The sequence below is a fragment of the Aotus nancymaae genome, unplaced genomic scaffold (assembly GCF_030222135.1).
Source record: "Aotus nancymaae isolate 86718 unplaced genomic scaffold, 86718_ANA_hifiasm-v0.15.2.pri h1tg000094l, whole genome shotgun sequence".
NCBI classification, from domain to species: domain Eukaryota; kingdom Metazoa; phylum Chordata; class Mammalia; order Primates; family Aotidae; genus Aotus; species Aotus nancymaae.
Genome location: NW_026988509.1, coordinates 701806 through 720972, shown reverse-complemented (window position 1 = coordinate 720972; position 19167 = coordinate 701806). Strand labels below are relative to the sequence as shown.

General features: G+C 49.5%; 2 protein-coding genes across 3 annotated transcripts in view; one reads left to right on the top strand and one right to left on the bottom strand.

Moving 5' to 3' along the window:
* LOC135271865 (germinal-center associated nuclear protein-like) overlaps window positions 1–4708 on the bottom strand; it is a 190296-nt gene extending 185588 nt beyond the window's left edge. Inside the window, exon 1 of the mRNA XM_064369885.1 lies at window positions 4687–4708. The gene's annotated coding sequence lies outside the window, so the exon portion shown is untranslated. The remainder of the gene's footprint in view (window positions 1–4686) is intronic.
* Window positions 1–19167, top strand: part of LOC135271866 (germinal-center associated nuclear protein-like) — a 52427-nt gene that overhangs the window by 5430 nt on the left and 27830 nt on the right. For both annotated transcript variants that reach the window (XM_064369888.1, XM_064369886.1), the window contains exons 5-13: window positions 1245–1426; window positions 4638–4777; window positions 6740–6937; window positions 7829–8097; window positions 10338–10500; window positions 14018–14178; window positions 14954–15195; window positions 15568–15767; window positions 16861–16961. In XM_064369888.1, coding sequence (XP_064225958.1) covers window positions 1245–1426; window positions 4638–4777; window positions 6740–6937; window positions 7829–8097; window positions 10338–10500; window positions 14018–14178; window positions 14954–15195; window positions 15568–15767; window positions 16861–16961 — 1656 coding nt within the window. The remainder of the gene's footprint in view (window positions 1–1244; window positions 1427–4637; window positions 4778–6739; window positions 6938–7828; window positions 8098–10337; window positions 10501–14017; window positions 14179–14953; window positions 15196–15567; window positions 15768–16860; window positions 16962–19167) is intronic.

Below are 19167 nucleotides of genomic sequence, written 5' to 3'. Positions count from 1 at the left end.
AGATGGAGTCTTTGTTGCCCATGCTGGAGTTTGGTGGTGCGATCTTGGCTCACTGCAACCTCTGCCTCCCAGGTTCAAGAAGTTCTCCTGCCTCAGCCTCTCTAGTAGCTGGCATTACAGGTACTCCACCATGCTGGCTAATATTTTTGTATTTTTAGTAGAGACGGTTTGACTGTGTTGGCCAGGCTGGTCTTGAACTCCCGACTACAGGTGTGAGCCACCCACCTGGCCACACCATGCATTTTTAATAATCACTTCTAGCAGTTTCCAGCATGACTTTTTTCCCCCGCTAAAAATCTATCTCTTCTAGGAAGGACAGCATAACTTTTTGCAGGTGCAGGTTATCACGGCGAAGCAGATGCTGTTGGCTGTGTTAGTTGTGTGAGCTGGCGGGTGATGTGCGCTTCCCTGGCTGCCTCGTCTGTCGGGGGAACTCTGTTCTGAAAGGCTTTTCCTTTTCACACCAGGCCTACTTTGACAGGTCTCCAGCTTAATCTGTCTTCTTACCTTTTCGTCAATGTATTTTTCTTACTTTCCATTTTGTGATGAGCAGTTTAGTTGCTGCTTTGACATATCTTCTTTGACATTCAAGTTTAGAAAATGATAAAAACCAGAAAATGGGGAAGCTGAGAGAGGATGCTCAGTTCCTTTCAGTATGTCCTTCTGCCAAAATAAACTTCTGTTTTAAAACATGTAGGCATAATACTTATATTAAAGGTGTTTTTCATGCAAGTTTCATTTTTTTGAGATAGAAATTTGTAAGTGTTCCTTTCAGCTGTTTAAATGCGTCTATCTTGTTTTTTTTGGAGGGGTGGTAAGGATGGAGTCTTGCTCTGTTGCCCAGGCTGGAGTGCAGCAGTGCAATTCCAGCTCACTGCAGTCTCCGCCTGCCAGACTGAAGCAAGCCTCTCACCCCAGCCTCCTGAGTAGCTGGAACTATAGGCACATGCCAGATGCCTAATGTTTAAATTTTTTGTAGAGATGAGGTCTCACTATGTTGCCCAGGCTATCTTTGTTTTTCAAAAGTATGAAATATTTCAGAATCCTATTAAGGTCAGTGAATCATGTGGATAACGCTTTTGTGCGTATCCCCATCTTTATCAGGGCTCCTCATTTTAGTGGTTGTAGTTTCTCAACTTCAGAGGACCAGAAAGTCTTGAAAGATGAGGGGACGTGTTCAGAAATGAAAACCCTCTAAAGGCCTTTCCGGTACAAGGGCCCTCAATGTGGTGTTTACTTTATAGCTCTCCAGTGAAGAAGCCAAGTCTCCTCAAGGCCCACCAATTTGAGGGAGACTCTTTGGACTCAGGCTCCGAGGGCCTCGGGCCATGTGTGCCGCCCCTCAGCGCCCTGATAGGCACCGTGGCTGAGACGTCCAAGGAGAAGTACCGCCTGCTTGACCAGAGAGACAGGATCATGCGGCAAGGTATGGGGCAAGGCGGCAGAGGTTCTGGGGCCTGGTGCGGTCGTCCTCTTGGGCGCCATCAGAGCGGGAGCTGCTTCTTTCCAGTGGGCTCTGTTGCTGTTGAGTCTCAGGGCCTCTGATGTGCTGTGTCTGAGCTTCATGGTCGGCCAGTCTTCCTTGGAGTGAGTGCTCTGTGTGTGTGTACATATACGTTCAAATATGTTTGCTTATGTGTGTACAAGATAGTAGTGGGAGCAGGCAAAAGGATGGGCTCATGTCTGTAGAGGGAGCAGGTTTCTGTTTTTTTTCTTTTTTTTGAGATGAGTCTCGCTCTTGTTGCCCAGGCTGGAGTGCGATGGCGAGATCTCAGCTCACCGCAACCTCCCTTCCTGGGTTCAAGCAATTCTTCTGCCTTGGCCTCCCGAGTAGCTGGGATTACAGGCACGTGCCACCATGCCCAGCAAATTTTTTGTATATTTAGTAGAGACAGGGTTTTACCATGTTGTCCAGGCTGGTCTGGAACTCTCGACCTCAGGTGATCCACCCACCTCCCAAAGTGCTGGGATTATAGGTGTGAACCACCACGCCTGGCCGAGGGAGTGGGTTTCTGACGGGCAGAGGTTATGGTGGAGTGTTCCATCTCGGACAGGACATCCTTACCCTATTGGAATGTTGAACTGTGTGAATGTATTACCTACTAAAAAGAAAGTATTCCATTAACACTGAAAATATATGCAGGGATCAAAAATAAAAGGAAAAACACAGGTACTCCTCTTTGCCAATTTTTTTGTCTTAAATTTCAGCTGGGTCGGGCGCGGTGGCTCACACCTGTAATCCCAGCACTTTGGGAGGCTGAGGCATGTGGACCACCTGAGGTCAGGAGTTCAAGACCAGCTTGGTCAACATGGCGAAAACCTGTCTCTACAAAAAAAAAAACAAAAACAGAAATTAGCTGGGTACGGTGGTGTGCACCTGTAGTCCCAGCTCCTTAGGAGGCTGAGGCAGGAGAATTGCTTGAACCCTCGAGGCAGAGGTTACAGTGAAATGAGATTGCGCCACTGCACTCCAGTCTGGGTTACAGGGTGAGACTCTGTCTCAAAAAAAAAAAATTCAGCTATCCCATTTTTTAAAAGCTGTGGATAATTAGAATAATCACAGTGTTTCCTTACTATTTGGTAATAAAAGCTGCCATCATACATTGTGTCACTGATATAGTGATTTTTGTATTCCAAATAAAATCATTAGGTATTAGAATTTTTCTTTTTCTTTTTTTCCTCCTGAGATGAAGTCTTGCTCTGTTGCCCTGGCTGGAGTGCAGTGGTGCATCTTGGCTCACTGCAATCTCCGTCGCCTGGGTTCAACGAATTCTCCTGCCTTAGCCTCCCAAGTAGTTGGGACTACAGGTGCATACCTCCGTACCCAGCTCATTTTTGTATTCTTAGGCGAGATGGGGTTTCACCATGTAGGCCAGGCTGGTCTCGAACTCTTAACCTCGCGATCTGCCCTCCTCGGCCTCCCAAAGTGCTGGGATTACAGTTGTGATACACCAGGTATTAGAATTTTTCTGTTTTTCTTTTTTTTTTTGGGATGGAGTTTCACTCCTGTTGCCCAGGCTGGAGCGTAATGGCGTGATCTTGGCTCACCTTCACCTCTCTGGTTCAAGTGATTCTCTTGCCTCAGCCTCCCAAGTAGCTAAGTAGCTGGGATTGTAGGCATGTGTCACCATGCCTGGCTAATTTTGTATTTTTTTTTTTAACATGGAGTCTTGCTTTGCTGTTCAGGCTGAAGTGTAGTGGCGTGATCACACCTCACTGCAACCTTCCCCTCCCAGGTTCAAGCAATTCTCCTGCCTCAACCTCCTGAGTAGCTGGGATTGCAGGCGCCCACCACCATGCCTGGCTGATTTTTGTATATTTAATAGAGATGGTGTTTCACCATGTTGGCAAAGCTGGTCTCAAACTCCTGACCTCTGGTGATCCTCCTGCCTCAGCCTCCCAAAGTGCTGGAATTACAGGTGTATGCCACCGCACCGGGCCTAATTTGTAATTTTAGTAGAGACAGAGTTTCTCCATGTTGGTCAGGCTGGTCTTGAACTCCCAACCTCAGGTGATCCGTCCACTTCGGCCTCCTAAAGTGCTGGGATTATAGGCGTGAGCCACTACTGCACCAAGCCTAGGTTATAGAACTTTTCAAAATAAAAACAAGAAGTATATATTTTGAGTTGTGAAGTTGTTGCATTTCTTTTTACTTGCAAGATACATTTATAACTTTTAATTCTAAGTGTAATCGTAGCAGTTTACTTATTCAGGTAAGAACCCAGTTAACTTCTATTATATGATTTTTACATTCAAGTCATGATGAATACTGTTTCAGAGTTTTAGAGTAGTGGTATATTTGTTGTTTTTTTTTGTTTGTTTGTTTTGAGATGGAGTTTCACTCTTGTTGCCCAGGCTGGAGTGCAATGATGCAATCTCAGCTCACTGCAAACTCTGCCTCCTGTGTTCAGGTGACTCTCCTGTCTCAGCCTCCTGAGTAACTGGGATTACAGGCACCCACCACCATGCCTGGCTAATTTTTTTATTTTTTTTTAGTAGAGACGGGGTTTCCTCATGTTGACCAGGGTGGTCTTAAACTCCTGACCTCAGGTGATCTACCCACCTCAGCCTCCCAAAGTGCTGGGATTACAGGCATGAGCCACCGCACCTGGCCTTTTTTTTTTTTTTTTTTGAGACGGGGTTTCACCACCATGTTCGCCAGGATGGTCTCCATCTCCTGACCTCGTGATCCCCCTGCCTCGGCCTCCCAAAGTACTGGGATTATAGGCGTGAGCCACCATGCCCGGCCAATATTTGGAATATTTGCAGTTGTAATGAGTGAATCCTTCTAGTAAACATCCTGCACCATGAGAGTTTGTCATTGAGGTTATGACAGGAGTTAAAAACTCTGGCTGAAAGTGAGGCTGCGTCCCCACTTTTAGTCTGCAGTGAGGGTCTGTGACTGTTGGAGAGCGGCAGACCCAGGGGTCTTTGGGAGCTTTGATGTCCTACTCCCTGGCAGAATAGACCCTAAGTCCTCTTTCTCTGAGGCTCAGAGTCTGACAGATATTTTTGTTTTCCTTTGTAATGTGGGTGTGTTTTAAGTTTTAATTTCTTTTTATCATTATGAGAGCATACTTCTGTAGGTTCATGCTAACCGTGTGGTATGTTCTTACCTTTCACTTGACGTCATTTAGCTCGGGTGAAAAGAACCGATCTGGACAAAGCGAGGACTTTGGTTGGGACCTGCCTGGATATGTGTCCCGAGAAGGAGCGGTACATGCGGGAGACCCGAAGCCAGCTGAGCGTGTTTGAAGTGATCCCCGGGACTGACCAGGTCAGAGCCCTGCGTCTCCCCGTGGAGTGGGGGCAGGCTGTGCAGGGGAGGAGGCTTCTTTTGTAATTCTGTACATACTGGATTTAGGTGTTTGCTTGTTTTAGAGGGTATTGGGTATTTGTGCCCTTAACAATCATATTCAGCTCTCTTGCGTCGTGAGATGTTCACTCTGTAATTGGTACCTATACGTGATAAGATATAGATGCAAGTTTTTTGTTGTTTTTTTTTTTGAGACAGAGTTTCACTTTTTTCTTTTTTTTTTTTTTTTAATTTTTTTTTTACAAGGAGTTTCACTCTTATTGCCCAGGTAGGAGTGCAATGACGTGATCTCAGCTCACCACAACCTCTGCCTCCCAGGTTCAGGTGATTCTCCTGCCTCAGCCTCCTGAGTAGCTGGGATTATAGGCATGCACCACCATGCCTGCTCATATTTGTATTTTTAGTAGAAACGGGGTTTCTCCATGTTGGTCAGGCTGGTCTTGAACTTCTGACTTCAAGTGATCCACCCGTCTTGGCCTCCCAAAGTGCTGGGATTACAGACATGAGCCACCGTGCTTGACCTGATGCAAATTTTTTTAAATCGAGTTGTTTAAAATATTTATTTATTTATTTATTTATTTGGAGACAGGATTTTATTCTTTCACCTAGGCTGGAGAGCAGTGGTGCAATCATGGCTCACTGTAGCCTCGACTTACCAGGCTCAGGTGATCTTCCCACTCAGCTTACTGAGTAGCTGGGATTACAGGCATGGTCCACCATGCCCAGTTATTGTTTTATTTTTTTGTAGCAATGGGGTCTCAGGGGTCTCAGCCGTGTTGCTCAGGCTGGTCTTGAACACCTAAGCTCAAGTGATCCACCTGCCTCTGCCTCCCAAAGTGCTGAAATTACAGGCGTGAGCCACCACATCTGGCTTTTTTCTTTTTACAATCATTCTTATCCTTTTCTATGCTTAAGTTTTGCACATTCAGGATTATATTCTAGATATAATTTTATGTGTCTCTTTCCCACTTAAAATTATGTCATGAACATTTTCCTTCGTTATGCTGAACTAGAGCATGTAGAAATGACAGCATATTTTCTTAGTAGCTCTGTCAAAACTCTGCACTTCTACCATTAGTAGATAGGCTGTTTCTAAATTTTTAGCTCTTTTAATAATATGGTTTGGCATCTTGTGTGTCATGTTTCTCTGGTGTTTAGATTACTTTGTTCAGATCCTGAGAATTTAATTCCTGCATTGGAGGGTTTGTCCTTTCCCGAACATTATCCGTGTAGCTTCCCCAGTTGTTTCCCCAGGAAGCTGCACCAATTTAGATCCTTTGCACTTTGTGAATTTTGCTTGTGGACTTCTCCTCCTCTTTGTGGCTGGTGGCTTTATACACCCTTCGCCCAGTGCGGTGTCCCCAGACCAGCAGCAGGTGTGGGGCCCCTGCTGCAGCAGAGAGCGCGTGCTCAGGGCCTTGTCCTGCGGATGTCTCTGCGTCTCCTCTTGGCCACGTCATCAGCCTCCTTTTGAGGCGGGAGATGCAGCTCCAGGCCCCAGGTGGGCAGCTGGCCCCTGCTGCTGTGCCCTCAGCAGTCCTCACTGCCTGTCTCTGTTTCACTTCTGGTCTGTGTAGACTTCAGCTGGTGTGTGAGCAGAGCTGAGACCTGTTAAATGCTTCGAGGCCCTTCCCTGTCCCGTCTCTGCTTTGGAGCTTGCAGATGTGCCTTCACCTACATTCCTCCTGTTTGTCGTGACGCACTCGTGTCTTAACTCGTTGTGGTATTTGCCAAATCAAATTTCTCAATTTATTTTGCCTTTGAATTTTGTCTCTTTTTAACAGAAATTTTATGTTGAAAAAAATGTGTTCTCAACTATTGATCTGTGTGGGTGTGTATGTGATTTTCCCTCATTTTCAGGCATAACTGTGCCTGGCCCAAGGTGTTTCTCACGGGCAGCCCATCTCTGCTTCGTGTCCCTAGGTGGACCACGCAGCAGCCGTGAAAGAGTACAGCCGGTCCTCGGCCGATCAGGAGGAGCCTCTGCCCCACGAGCTGCGGCCCCTGGCAGTGCTCAGCAGGACTATGGATTACCTGGTGACCCAGATCATGGACCAGAAGGAGGGCAGCCTGCGGGACTGGTATGACTTCGTGTGGAACCGCACACGTGGCATACGGAAGGTATTGGCTGCTTCCAAGCTGGACGCTAAAAAATGCATGCAAATTCCAAAGTCAAACTGATAGTTATTTTTATTTTACTCAGTTACGTATTTTATCTGTTTCAAAAATATACCTTTATGGACAGGGTGCAGTGGCTCACACCTGTAATCCCAGCACTCTAGGAGGCCAAGGTGGGTGGATCACCTGAGGTCAGAAGTTTGAGACCGGCCTGGCCAACATGGTGAATCTCAGTCTCTACTGAAAATACAAAAATTAGCTGGGTGTGGCTAGGTATGGCGGCTCATGCCTGTAATCCCAGCACTTTGGAAGGCCGTGGTGGGCAGCTCACGAGGTCAGGAGTTCGAGACCAGCCTGGCCAACACAGTGAAAACCCATCGCTACTAAAAAAATGAGCAGCTGGGATTGTGGCAGGTGCCTGCAATCCCAGCTGCTCAGGAGGCTGAGACAGGAGAATCACTTGAACCTGGGAGGTGGAGGTTGCAGTGAGCTGAGGTCGTGCCATTGTACTCCAGCCTGGATCACAGAGCTAGACTCTGTCTCAAAAAAAAAAAAAAGAAAGAAAGAAATTAGCTGGGCATGGTGGCACACACCTATAAAGTCCTCTACTCAAGAGGCTGAGCCAGGAGAATTGCTTGAATCCGGGAGGCGGAGGTTGTGTGAGCCAAGACCGCACCACTGCACTCCAGCCTGGGTGACAGAGCGAGACCCTGTCTCAAAAAAATAAAAAAACAAGTACTTTTGTTTAAATCACTCCAAAGTCCTATTAAAACGTGCATCATGGGCTTTGTTACACATTGAAATGTGAGAAATTGAGGTCATAGCATGATCTTTCTCATAGCTGACTCTCTGCATGGGAATGTGTGTATGATCCTCCCCCTCACCTGTGGCCAGGATATCACGCAGCAGCACCTCTGCGACCCGCTGACGGTGTCCCTGATTGAGAAGTGCACCCGATTTCACATCCACTGTGCCCACTTCATGTGTGAGGAGCCCATGTCTTCCTTTGATGCCAAGATCAATAATGAGAACCTGACCAAGTGCCTGCAGAGCCTGAAGGAAATGTACCAGGACCTGAGAAACAAGGGTGTCTTCTGTGCCAGCGAAGCGGAGTTCCAGGGCTACAATGTTCTGCTCAGTCTCAACAAGGGAGACATTCTAAGGTGAATTTCCACATCCGAATTTGTCTGCAAAGGCAGGCGTTAAGCAGGAGGAGAGCTTTCAGGATTGGCAGTAGCGATAGTGCTGCGTTCTCTCTGGTAGCAGGTGTTGGGAGGATAGGAGTCTCGGTCTCGCTGTGCAGTCTGCGGAGCTGAGCTGGGGGAAGAGTGATGGGGTTGTGCACCTGACCAGCACATCTGATGTAGGCCCCACACACTCGCTTCCGAGAACTGTTTCTCCTCACCAGTGAGAGACATGAGGAAGGAATCCTAGTGAGACAGGTGAGTGAACCAGGAGAGGGAGTTCTAGCTGCCCTGCAGGGTTGTTAGCAGCTCCCTTTTTCCAGATAGTTTTGTCAAAGATCCAAATGAGAGGAAAAAAATTGTGTGAAACAAAAATGCTAAGAATGGGGTAGTAAGAATGAATGAATTTAAAACCCTGGTCTGATCTGACATTGAGAGGTCTGGCAAGCTCTCTGGCCCCTGCTTGTGGTGGTGGTTTTATTTATTTTTATTTTTTTTGAGATGGAGTCTCGTTCTGTAGCCCAGGCTAGAGTGCAGTGGTGCGATCTTGGCTCACTGCAACCTCCACCTCCCGGGTCCCGGTTCAAGCAATTCTCCTGCCTCAGCCTTCCGAGTAGCTGGGATTACAGGCACGAGTCACCATGCCCAGCTAATTTTTGTATTTTGTAGTAGAGACGGGGTTTCACCATGTTGGCCAGGCTGGTCTTGAACTCCTGATCTTGTGATCTGCCCGCTCAGTCTCCCAAAGTGCTAGGATGACAGCCATGAGCCACCATGTCCAGCAGTGGTGTTGTTGAGCTGGACTTCATGGTGGGCAGTGTCCCCTTCAGTTCTAAAATTCCCCTATTGATGCTGAAACTCATTTTTTTAGCTTTGTATTTTCTTCGAGAACTGTGTGGAAGAATATCTAGATGTGTGAATGATTTTAAATTTTTATTTTATTTTTGACACCGAGTCCTGCGCTGTTACCCAGGCTGGATTTCGGCTCACTGCAACCTCTGCCTCCCAGGTTCAAGTGATTCTCCTGCCTCAGCCTTCTGAGTAGCTGGGATTACAGGTGCACACCACCATGCCTGGCTAACTTTTTGGTATTTTTAGTAGAGATGGGGTTTTGCCATGTTGGCCAGGATGGTCTGGAACTCCTGACCTCAGGTGATCCATCCACCTCAGCCTCCCAAAGTGTAAGGATTACAGGCATGTGCCACCGCGCCCTGCCAATTTTAAATGTTAAAATTAAGCCTGGTATAGCCTGGGCAACATAGTGAGACCCTACTCTACAAAACCGCTGTAGTTCCAGCTACTGGAGAGGCTGAGGTGAGAGGACCCCTTGAACCCAGGAGGTCAAGGCTACAATGAGCTGTGATCATGCCACTGCACTCCAGTGTGGGTGACAAAGCAAGACCCTATCTCTTAAAAAAAAAAAAAAAAAAGACCAGGTGTGGTGGCCCATGGCCTCATAGTACTTTGGGAGGCTGAGATCAGAGGATCGCTTAAGGCCAGGAGGTTGAGGCTGTAGTGAGCCGTGATTGTGCCACTGCACTGCAGCCTGGGTGATAGAGCAAGACTCTGTTTCCAAAAAAAAAAAACGAAAAGTAAAATTAAGCCATGTAGATAAACTGGTTATGGAGAATGGCTGTATTGTCTTTTTATTTGTGATAAGCATTTGTTTCCCATCATGAATAATTCAGTCAAAATCAATTCATTTCTGAACAAAGAGTTAAGTTTTCTGTTTTCTTAGACTTTACCGTCCAGCACAGCTGGCAGTCGGCATTACTTTAAAGTAACTTTTTGGTAACTGATGGCTAAACTGCTTCTTGAATTTGTTTATTCTGTTCATTATATTTTTGAAAGGGACCTTTGTCTATCAAACCAGCTCAAGCATGGTAGCTTTGAAGTTAGTAAACTATGAATTTAGTGGCATGTTTCACCAGCAAGACCCTCCTTCTCAGTGTGGTTGAAATCTAATATCGTTATTATTTGAGACAGGATCTTGCTCTGTCACCCAGGATGGAGTATAGTGATGTGATCTTAGCTCACTGCAGCCTCAACCTCCTGGGCTCAAACGATCCTCCCATCTTGGCCTCCCAGTGTTTTGGGATTACAGGCATGAGCCACAGCATCTGGCCAACGAAATCTGTTATTTATTATAGCTATCTTTATGAAAATTTTGTCTTATGAAAAACAACATTCCAACCCCTTTTCTCTCCTTTAATTGACAGAGAAGTACAACAGTTCCATCCTGCTGTTAGAAACTCCTCCGAGGTGAAATTTGCTGTTCAGGCTTTTGCTGCGTTGAACAGTAATAATTTTGTGAGATTTTTCAAACTGGTCCAGTCAGCTTCTTACCTGAATGCTTGTCTTTTACACTGTTACTTTAATCAGGTGAGTAAATGAGCTGTGCTTGCTGAGTTGGTAGAAAGCAGGTTGTTCCTGTGCTATTCGAACACTTTTCTCTTCCAAGCTTTTCCAAGCAGGTCTCAGGCTGAGGCTGTGTCGTCCTTGGGGCAGCCCCACGGAGGAGTTTCTAGTGTTGCCCTGTTTAATAGCGTTAGCACCATTGGACACCATCCGGAAAGGCTGTGCAATGGAAAATACTGTTTTATGGTTCAGATAAGAAAAATCTCTTTACAGCCTGGCTTGGTGGCTCATGCCTGTATAATCCCAGCACTTCGGGAGGTCAAGGCAGGCAGATCACAAGGTCAGGAATTCAAGACCATCCTGGCCAATATGGTGAAACCCTGTCTCTACTAAAAATACAAAAATCAGCTGAGTGTGGTGGCAGGTGCCCATAGTCCCAGCTACTCGGGAGGCTGAGGCAGGAGAATCGCTTGAACCCGGGAGGCGGAGGTTGCACTGAGCCAAGATCGCATCACTGCATTCTAACTTGGGTGACAGAGCCAGACTGTCTAAAAAAAAAAAAAAAGTCTCTTTAGAACACAATTTGAATTCAGCACTATCATCATCCATGAAAACTAACTAAAAAGCAGAAACGTCATATCTACGCACAAAATCCCTGACTTTGAAGTTCTTCATGTTTTAAATCTAAGTTTCTGGAGTAAGGCCGATGGTGCTAAGTTTATTTTAGTTGGTGCCTCAGTGTCTGTGCTTTGCCGTGTGCTGGGGCTGCAGAGCAGTGGGAAGGCTGGTCCCTCTCCTGAGGTTTGCACAGAGGAAACTCAGTGTCTTCGGGGTTTCCACTTGGTCCTTTCGTTTCAGTTCCATGGGACTTGGGGATGAGGACAGAGCAGCCCTTGTGGCACCTGCCGTTCTGGGCCCTCCATGTATCAGTTCAGGTAGACATGACCAGGACCGCCGCCTGCCTTACAGAGGGTCACCTTGAACCCACTGCCTCACCTCGCGCACACTGTGCTGCCCACTCTGGCAGTGGGTTCAAGGAGGTGGCCTAGATCCCTTCCACAAGCCTGCAGTGGCCACTGTGTGGGGACGGTGATGCCTGGGAGACCTCAGGACCTGCCTAGGTCCATCCGTCTCTGGCTCCAGATAATTTCTTTGGTCACACATCAGGGCCTCCTGTAAATTGACTAAACACAGAGTCATGTCGCAGTCAGAGAGTCTTTTGCAGGTTTGCTCCTTGTTGTCAGGTCTGCAGGTTGCCAGACAACCGAAGTTCTGGAGCAAATGAAAAGCTTTTCCTTAACTTGCCACTTGTAGTTAATACTGGCTGGGTGCTTTGGCTCACACCTGTCATCCCAGCACCTTGGGAGACTGAGGTGGGAGAATTGCTCGAGCTCAGGAATTCTGGACCAACATAGGGAGACCCCGTCTCTACTAAAAATAAAAAAAACAGCTGGGCAGGTGTGGTGGTACACTCCTGTATTCCCAGTTACTCAGGAGGCCGAGGTGGGAAGATTGCTTGAGCCTGGGAGGTTGAGGCTGCGGTGAGCCAAGATCTACTGGGCAACAGAGACCCTCTCTCAAAAAAAAGATAAAATGAAACTTAAAGTTAATACTGTATATATGATGATGGTTAGTAGAATGTTGACCAATTTTAATAACTTTATTTATTTATTTATTTTGAGACAGAGTCTCACTCTGTTGCCCAGGCTGCAGTGCACTGGCACAGTCTTGGCTCGCTGCAACCTCTGCCTCCTAGGTTCAAGCGATTCTCCTGCCTCAGCCTGTCTCCCAAGTAGCTGGGATTACAGGCGTGTGCCACCATGCCAAGCTAATTTTTGTATTTTTAATAGAGACGGGGTTTTGCCATGTTGGCCAGGCTGATCTTGAACTCCTGACCTCAGTAATCTGCCCGCCTTGGCCTCCCAGAGTGCTGGGATTGCATGTGTGAACCACTGTGCCTGGCCATTTTTAATAACTTTAAACAAAAGAGATGATTCAAGTGTTTTTCTTTGGAAAAACCGTTTTCACCAGCAGTGGTGTACAGAGGCACCCGCCTGTCCCCACAGCCCCGTGCATCCCTGCTCAGAGGCTTTGTGCTTGCTGTTCCCACTGCTGTTCCCGCTCACAAAGTCGCATGGTGCTGTCAGCTCCAGCCTGAGCCCCTGTGTGTCTGAACTCAGCACCTCCCCGAGGCAAGACGGGGCCTGGCTGCTGCCCTTAGTCGGCCTCTGCCAGCGCTCCCTCTTCTCCCCGTCCGTTTGCCGCGCTGAATTGCCGTTTTGTGTATTGTCTGTGCTCGTTTTCCGTGGCATTGTTCTCTTCCCTAGCGTGTCCGCTACGTGGGGACAGGGATTTTGTATTGTTCACCATTGTATTCTCAGCATTAAGGACAGTACCAGGCACAGGCCAAACGCTGTATTGCTTGAATTAAAGAACATTGGAAGAGGACTAACAGCTTAGTCACCAAAGCCCCAGCACCCAAGCGTAATTTTTGTTAGCATTTTTATGTTTTTCCTTTGTCGTTTTAAATTTTTATTTATTTTTTTGAGATGGAGTCTCACTCTGTCACCCAGGCTGTAGTGCAGTGGCGCCATCTCGGCTCACTGCAGCCTCCACCTCCTGGGTTGAAGTGGTTCTCCTGCCTCAGCCTCCCCAGTAGCTGGGAATATAGGCTCCCACCACCACACCCAGCTGATTTTTCTGTTGTTGGAGTAGAGACCAGGTTTCACCATGTTGGCCAGGCTTGTGTTGAGCTCCTGACCTCATGTGGTACGCCTGGTCTCCCAAAGTGCTGGGATTACAGGTGTGAGCCTCGGCACGCAGCCCCGTTGTCTTTTTTGGAGACTAGTTCTCACTCTGTCACTTAGGCTGGAGTGCAGTGGTGTGATCAGGGCTTACTGCAGCCTCAACCTCTTGGACTCAAGCCATCCTCCCACGTCAGCCTCCTTAGTTACTGGGACCACAGGTGCATGCCACCATACCCCACTAATTAAAAAAAATTATTTTTTGTGGAGAATAGGATGTAGCTATGTTGCCCAGGCTGGTCTTGAAGTCCTGGGCTCAAGCGATCCTCCTACCTTGGCCTCCCAAAGTGCTGGGATTATAGGCGTGAGCCACCACACCTGGCCTCTTTTTTTTTTTAAGGCTTTTGTTATAATGCCATGATTCATTTCTTCCTGGCATTCCATAGTCTCCGGGGTCCTCTGCAGCACCTTCATGTCGGTGGATGCTGCATAGCTGAATTCACCTGGCCTTGTTGGTGGACAGTTTGTTTCCTGATTTTTCTTATAAATAAAAACTTCCCAGCCTATCCTTCTCTGTGAGAGTGTTTACTTGGCATGCATTCCTGAGCATCGCCACTGAGCAGCCCACCTGCGATCTCTAAGCTTGGGTCATTCTATGTTGCCAGAGCGCCTTCTGTTGGGCTGAGCCCCAGGAGGAGCCCGTGTCCCCACGCTGGCCGTTCCTGTGGTCACAGGCTGACTGCATTTGTCTGATTGGGCCTTTCTCTGAGACCGCAGTGATTGGCTGCTTCTTTCAGATCCGCAAGGATGCCATCCGGGCGCTCAACTTCGCGTACACGGTGAGCACACAGCGATCTGCCATCTTTCCCCTGGATGGCGTGGTGCGCATGCTGCTGTTCCAAGGCTGCGAAGAGGCGACTGACTTCCTCACCTGCCACGGCCTCACCATTTCTGACGGGTGAGAGCTGAGCGTGGAACTGCGGGCCCCTCTCTCCTGTTTCCTTTCGAATTCTGATACAGGGCCGTGGGGGGCTGCCTGCCTGCCCCGCTTGGAGAAGGTGTGTTCCTCTCCCGTACAGGTGAACACACGAGGCTCAGAATAGCTGGGGGTGTTCCCAGCACCCTGGCTGTCAGCCCATTGAGGGCTCAGACCAAGTTCTTTGTTGACTCGAAAATCAGTCCTTTTCATGAGTTGTCAGCGAACCTAAAGATAAAAGTTAGGGCTTCTTGTTTGCCTTGAGTGCCTTTGCCAGCTGGCGGCAGGCAACCTCTGACAGCTGGGATGGAGGCACTGCAGGCCAGGCCGGAGTCTTCTCTGCTACTGAGCAGAGTGTCTTTTAAGACCAGGATGAGACTCAGAGACCCACTGTCAGACACCGGCAGCTTACCCTCCACACCCACTGCTGGGTCCCCACCCTGCCTCCTGCACCTCCTCACCTGCCCCCGGCCTGCCTCCTCCTTCCCGGTCTGCCCTCACAAAACAGGCGGCTTTGGGTGAGCCAGCCAGGAGGCAGGAGTGAGTCAGCGTGTGTCTGTTAACTCGCTGGGCCCAGTGGTTCCGGGGACCACAGAGGCTCCAGGACGGGTGGCCATGGGACCTGGGCCTCTGCTTTCTGTCCTTTACACATGGCTGTGGCACGCCTGACAGCTTGCAGCACTCGGCGGGGCACTGAGGGCAAAGCTGCCTTCTTCCCTGGTGACGGCCCTCTGGTGTCTTCTTGTGGTCTGGGTAGCTGTGTGGAGCTGAACCGGTCTGCTTTCCTGGAACCAGAGGGATTATCCAAGACCAGGAAGTCGGTGTTTATTAGCAGGAAGCTGACGGTGTCCATTGGGGAAATTGTCAATGGAGGGCCATTGCCCCCCGTCCCTCGTCACACCCCTGTGTGCAGCTTCAACTCCCAGAACAAGTACGTTGGGGAGAGCCTGGCCACAGAGCTGCCCGTCGGCACCCAGAGACCCGGCTCGGACACAGCAGGTGAGTGAAGCCGCAGTCGTAGTGAGGGGACTAGCTGCATTTTCCTGCCAGGACGCCTCCCAGGAGCCTGAGCGTCTGTCTTGTCTTGGGCCCAGGGCTGTGGTGCTCCCTCATGCTCAGAGCTCACTGGGAGTGCACCGAGGGGCCGTGAAGCCTGGCTCCTGGCTCCCTCACCTCCTGGGGCTTGTCTTTCACCTGAAGGTGGACGTGTCCCCTGTGGTGTGTGTCCCATGTGGCTGCTCTTCAGGAGGGCAGGCCAGTTCTCAGGGTCACTGTGGGTGGCCTGGGGCTGTCCCTGCACAGACCTTGGTCTCCGTGGTGCCAGGCGCCCTGTGTCTGCAGCGCCGTTTCCTCCTGTGTGTTTCCTTCCAGGTGGAGGGAGAGGAGAGTGTGGCGCAGAGCCAGATGCGCCCCTGCCCGGTCTCCCGCAGCCTCTCCCTGCCCCTGCGCCCTCGCCAGTGCCTCTGCCTCCCATCCTGGCACTGAACATGTCCGCGGCGCCAGGCCTCTTCCAGCCCCCTGTGCAGCCTGAGCTGCCGCCTCCAGAGCCCATGCCCGTGTACTCTGATGAGGTAGGGACTCTTCTAGGTCATTGTGCACTAGTGTCCTTGGTCTCCACTCCGGGGGGTGGGCTGTGGTGCCTGGTCTCCAGAGAGTCCAGGGAGGGGTCTTGCTAGAGTCAGCCAGCCTCGGGTGGCAGGTCTGGGGCCCGCCATCCAGGCCCAGCCTGGAGTCCCATCTTCATCTTGGGAGCTTCCACTCAGCACTGGCCTGAGCCCCTGTGTGTCTGAACTCAGCACCTGTCTATTCCTGACAGGATCATGGGCAGCATTGTATGCCTTCATGGGCATGGCCTAGGTGTGGGTGTGCCCCCGGCGGTGGTGGGTGTGTCCCTCATGGACATGGCTGAGGGTGGGTGTCCCCCCGATGGGTGTGGCCTGGAGTGGATGTATCTTCCTGGTAGGTGCTGCCCCGATATGCCTGGCCTGAGAGTGGGTGTGTCTTCCTGGTGGTCATGTCTGGGGGTTGTGTGTCCCCACTGTTAGGTGTGATCTTGTCCACTTCGGGTGTTACTTGGGAGTGGGTGTCCCTACTGATGGGTGTGGCCTGGGTGGGTGTGTCCCCTGTGGGCATGGCTTGGGGTGGCTGTGTCGTCTGATAGGCGTGGCCTTGGGGTGGATGTGTTTTTGTTGGTGTGTGTGGCCTGTGTGACTGTGCACCCTGATGGGCCTGGCCTGGGGTGGGTGTGCCCCTCGATGTGTGTGGCTGCAGGGTGGGCATGGCCCCTGACCAGTGCCTTACTGTGGAGTAGAGCCTGTTAACTCTATGGTTGTGGAACTGGCTTGTGCCACTCTGGCTGCTTAGGGGCAGGCACTGGGCGCCAGCCCCTCTTGGGATCGTGGAGTCCTGAGTGGGAGCATAAGAGTGGCCACAGAAGCGGAGGCTGCTCGATGTAGATTGGAGATGTCTGGGCCAGGGTGCTCTGTGGCCATTCGCTTTCCGTTTGCCAGGGGACACTTTTCCTGCAGCAGCCTAGCTGACCCTGTGTCAGGGGTCATGTGCTTTTGTCACCAGATACCTGCAGACTGTCAGTGACAACATGTTACCCAGGATTTCTGCCCTGGGTGGGACGTTCCCTTCAACCCCATGCTGGTCTCTCCACAGGACCTGGAGCAGGTGCTGGATGAGCTCATCCAGGAGGCTCTGCAGGGGGACTGTGAGGAAGTCGGCTCTGCAGGCGCTGCCTACGCGGCTGCTGCTCTGGGGTGAGTGGCATCTGGTGCTCCCCTCCTGCTACTCGTGGTGGGGAGCTGCGCCCAGTCCTCTAGAAGTTTCCTCTACTAAAGTTGCCTGTGTTTTGGAGTCACGATGCAATAAGTCATTGCCAAATACAGTGTCATGGAGATTTTCCGGTGGCTCATGCCTGTATTCCTAGTGCTTTGGGAGGCCGAGGCAGGTGGATCACCTGAGGTCAGGAGTTCAAGACCAGCCTGGCCAATATGGTGAAACCCCCATCTCTACTAAAAATACGAAAATTAGCCAGGCGTGGTGGTGGGCACCTGTACTCCCAGCTACTTGGGAGGCTGAGGCAGGAGAATCGCTTGAACTCAGGAGGCGGACGGTTGCAGTGAGCCAAGATAGTGTCACTGCACTCCAGTCTGGGTGACAGAGCAAGACTCTGTCTCAAAAAAAAAATAACCGGGTGTGGTGGCTCTCACCTGTAATCCCAGTACTTTGGGAGGCCAAGGTGGGAGGATCACAAGGTCAGGAGTTTGAGCCAGCCTGACCAACCTGGTGAAACCCTGTCTCTACTAAAAATAAAAAAAGTAGCCGGATGTGATGGCAGGTCCCTGTAATCCCAGCTTCTTGGGAGGCTGAAGCAGGAGAATCGCTTGAACCCAGGAGGCGGAAGTTGCCATGAGCCGAGATCGCACCATTGCACTCAAGCTTGGGCAACAGAGCGAGACTTTGTCTCAAAAAAAAAAAAAATTTCCCCTCCATCTATTCTTCTCATTCAAGATGGTTTTGTTATTTGGGGTCTCCTGAGATATCTGAATTTTAGGATGAGTTTTTCTATTTCTGCAAAAAGTGCTGTTGGGATTTTGATAGAGATTGCATTGAATCTGTAGATTGTTTTGGGTAGTATTGTCATCTTTTTTTTTTCTTTTTTGAGATGGAGTCTCTCCTTGTTGCTCAGGCTGGAATGCAGTGGCTCGATCTCGTCTCACTGCAACCTCCGCCTCCTGGGTTCTATCGAGTCTCCTGCCTCAGCTTCCTGAGTAGCTAGGATTACAGATGTGTACCACCATGCCTGGCTAATTTTTTAATATTTTGTAGAGATGCCTTTTGCCATGTTGTCCAGGGTGGTCTCGAACTCCTGGCCTCAAGCGATCTGCCTGCTTCAGCCTCTTAAAGTACTGGGGTTACAGGCGTGAGCCACCACACCTGGCCAATATTGTTTTAACGATATTAAATCTTCTAATTTGAGAATATCAGATGCCTTTCCATTTATTTAGGTCATCCTTAATTTCTTTCAGGACTCTTTTATAGTTTTCACCATACACAGTTTTTGCTTCCTTGGTTAAATTAATTAATTAGTTTGTTTATTTTTGAGATAGAGTCTCGCTTGGCCAGGCTGGTCTGGAACTCCTGACTTCAGGTGATCCACTGCCTTGGCCTCCCAAAGTGCTGGGATTACAGGCATAAGCCACTGTGCCCGGCCAAGTTTTAAATTTTTTAGAGGCTGGGTGTCACTTTGTTGCACAGACTGGCTTTGAACTCCTGACCTCAGCCTCTCAAAGTGTTGAGATTACAGGTGTGAGCCACTGCACCCAACATTTGTTGAAGATTTGTTTTTTTCTTTGAGATGGAGTCTTGCTCTGTTGCCCAGGCTGGAGTGCAGTGGCACAATCTTGGCTTACTGTAGCCTTCATCTCTCAGGTTCAAGTGATTCTCCTGCCTCAGCCTCCCAAGTATCTGGGATTACAGCTGCTTGCCACCAACGCCAGGCTAATGTTTGTGTTTTTAGTAGAGACAGGGTTTCACCATGTTGGCCAGGCTGGTCTCGAACTCCTGACCTCAGGTGATCCACCCACCTTGGCCTCCCAAAGTGCTGGGATTACAGGTGTGAGCCACCATGCTCGGCCTTGTTGAGGATTTTTATATCCATATTCGTGAGGAATATTGGTCTGTAGTTTTCCTCTTTATTCCTTTTTTTTTTTTGAGCCAGGGTCTTACTTTGTCGCCAAGGCCAGAGTGCGGAAGCACAATCACAGCTAGCTGCAGCCTTGATCTTCTAGGTGAAGCCATCCTCCCACCTCAGCCTCCCAAGTGACTAGGACCACAGGCACGTGCCACCATACCTGGCTAAGTTTTTATTTTTTTGTAGAGATGGGGTCTCCCTGTGTTGCCCAGGTTAGTCTTAAACTCCTGAGTTCAAGCAGTCCTCCCACCTCAGCCTCCCAAAATACT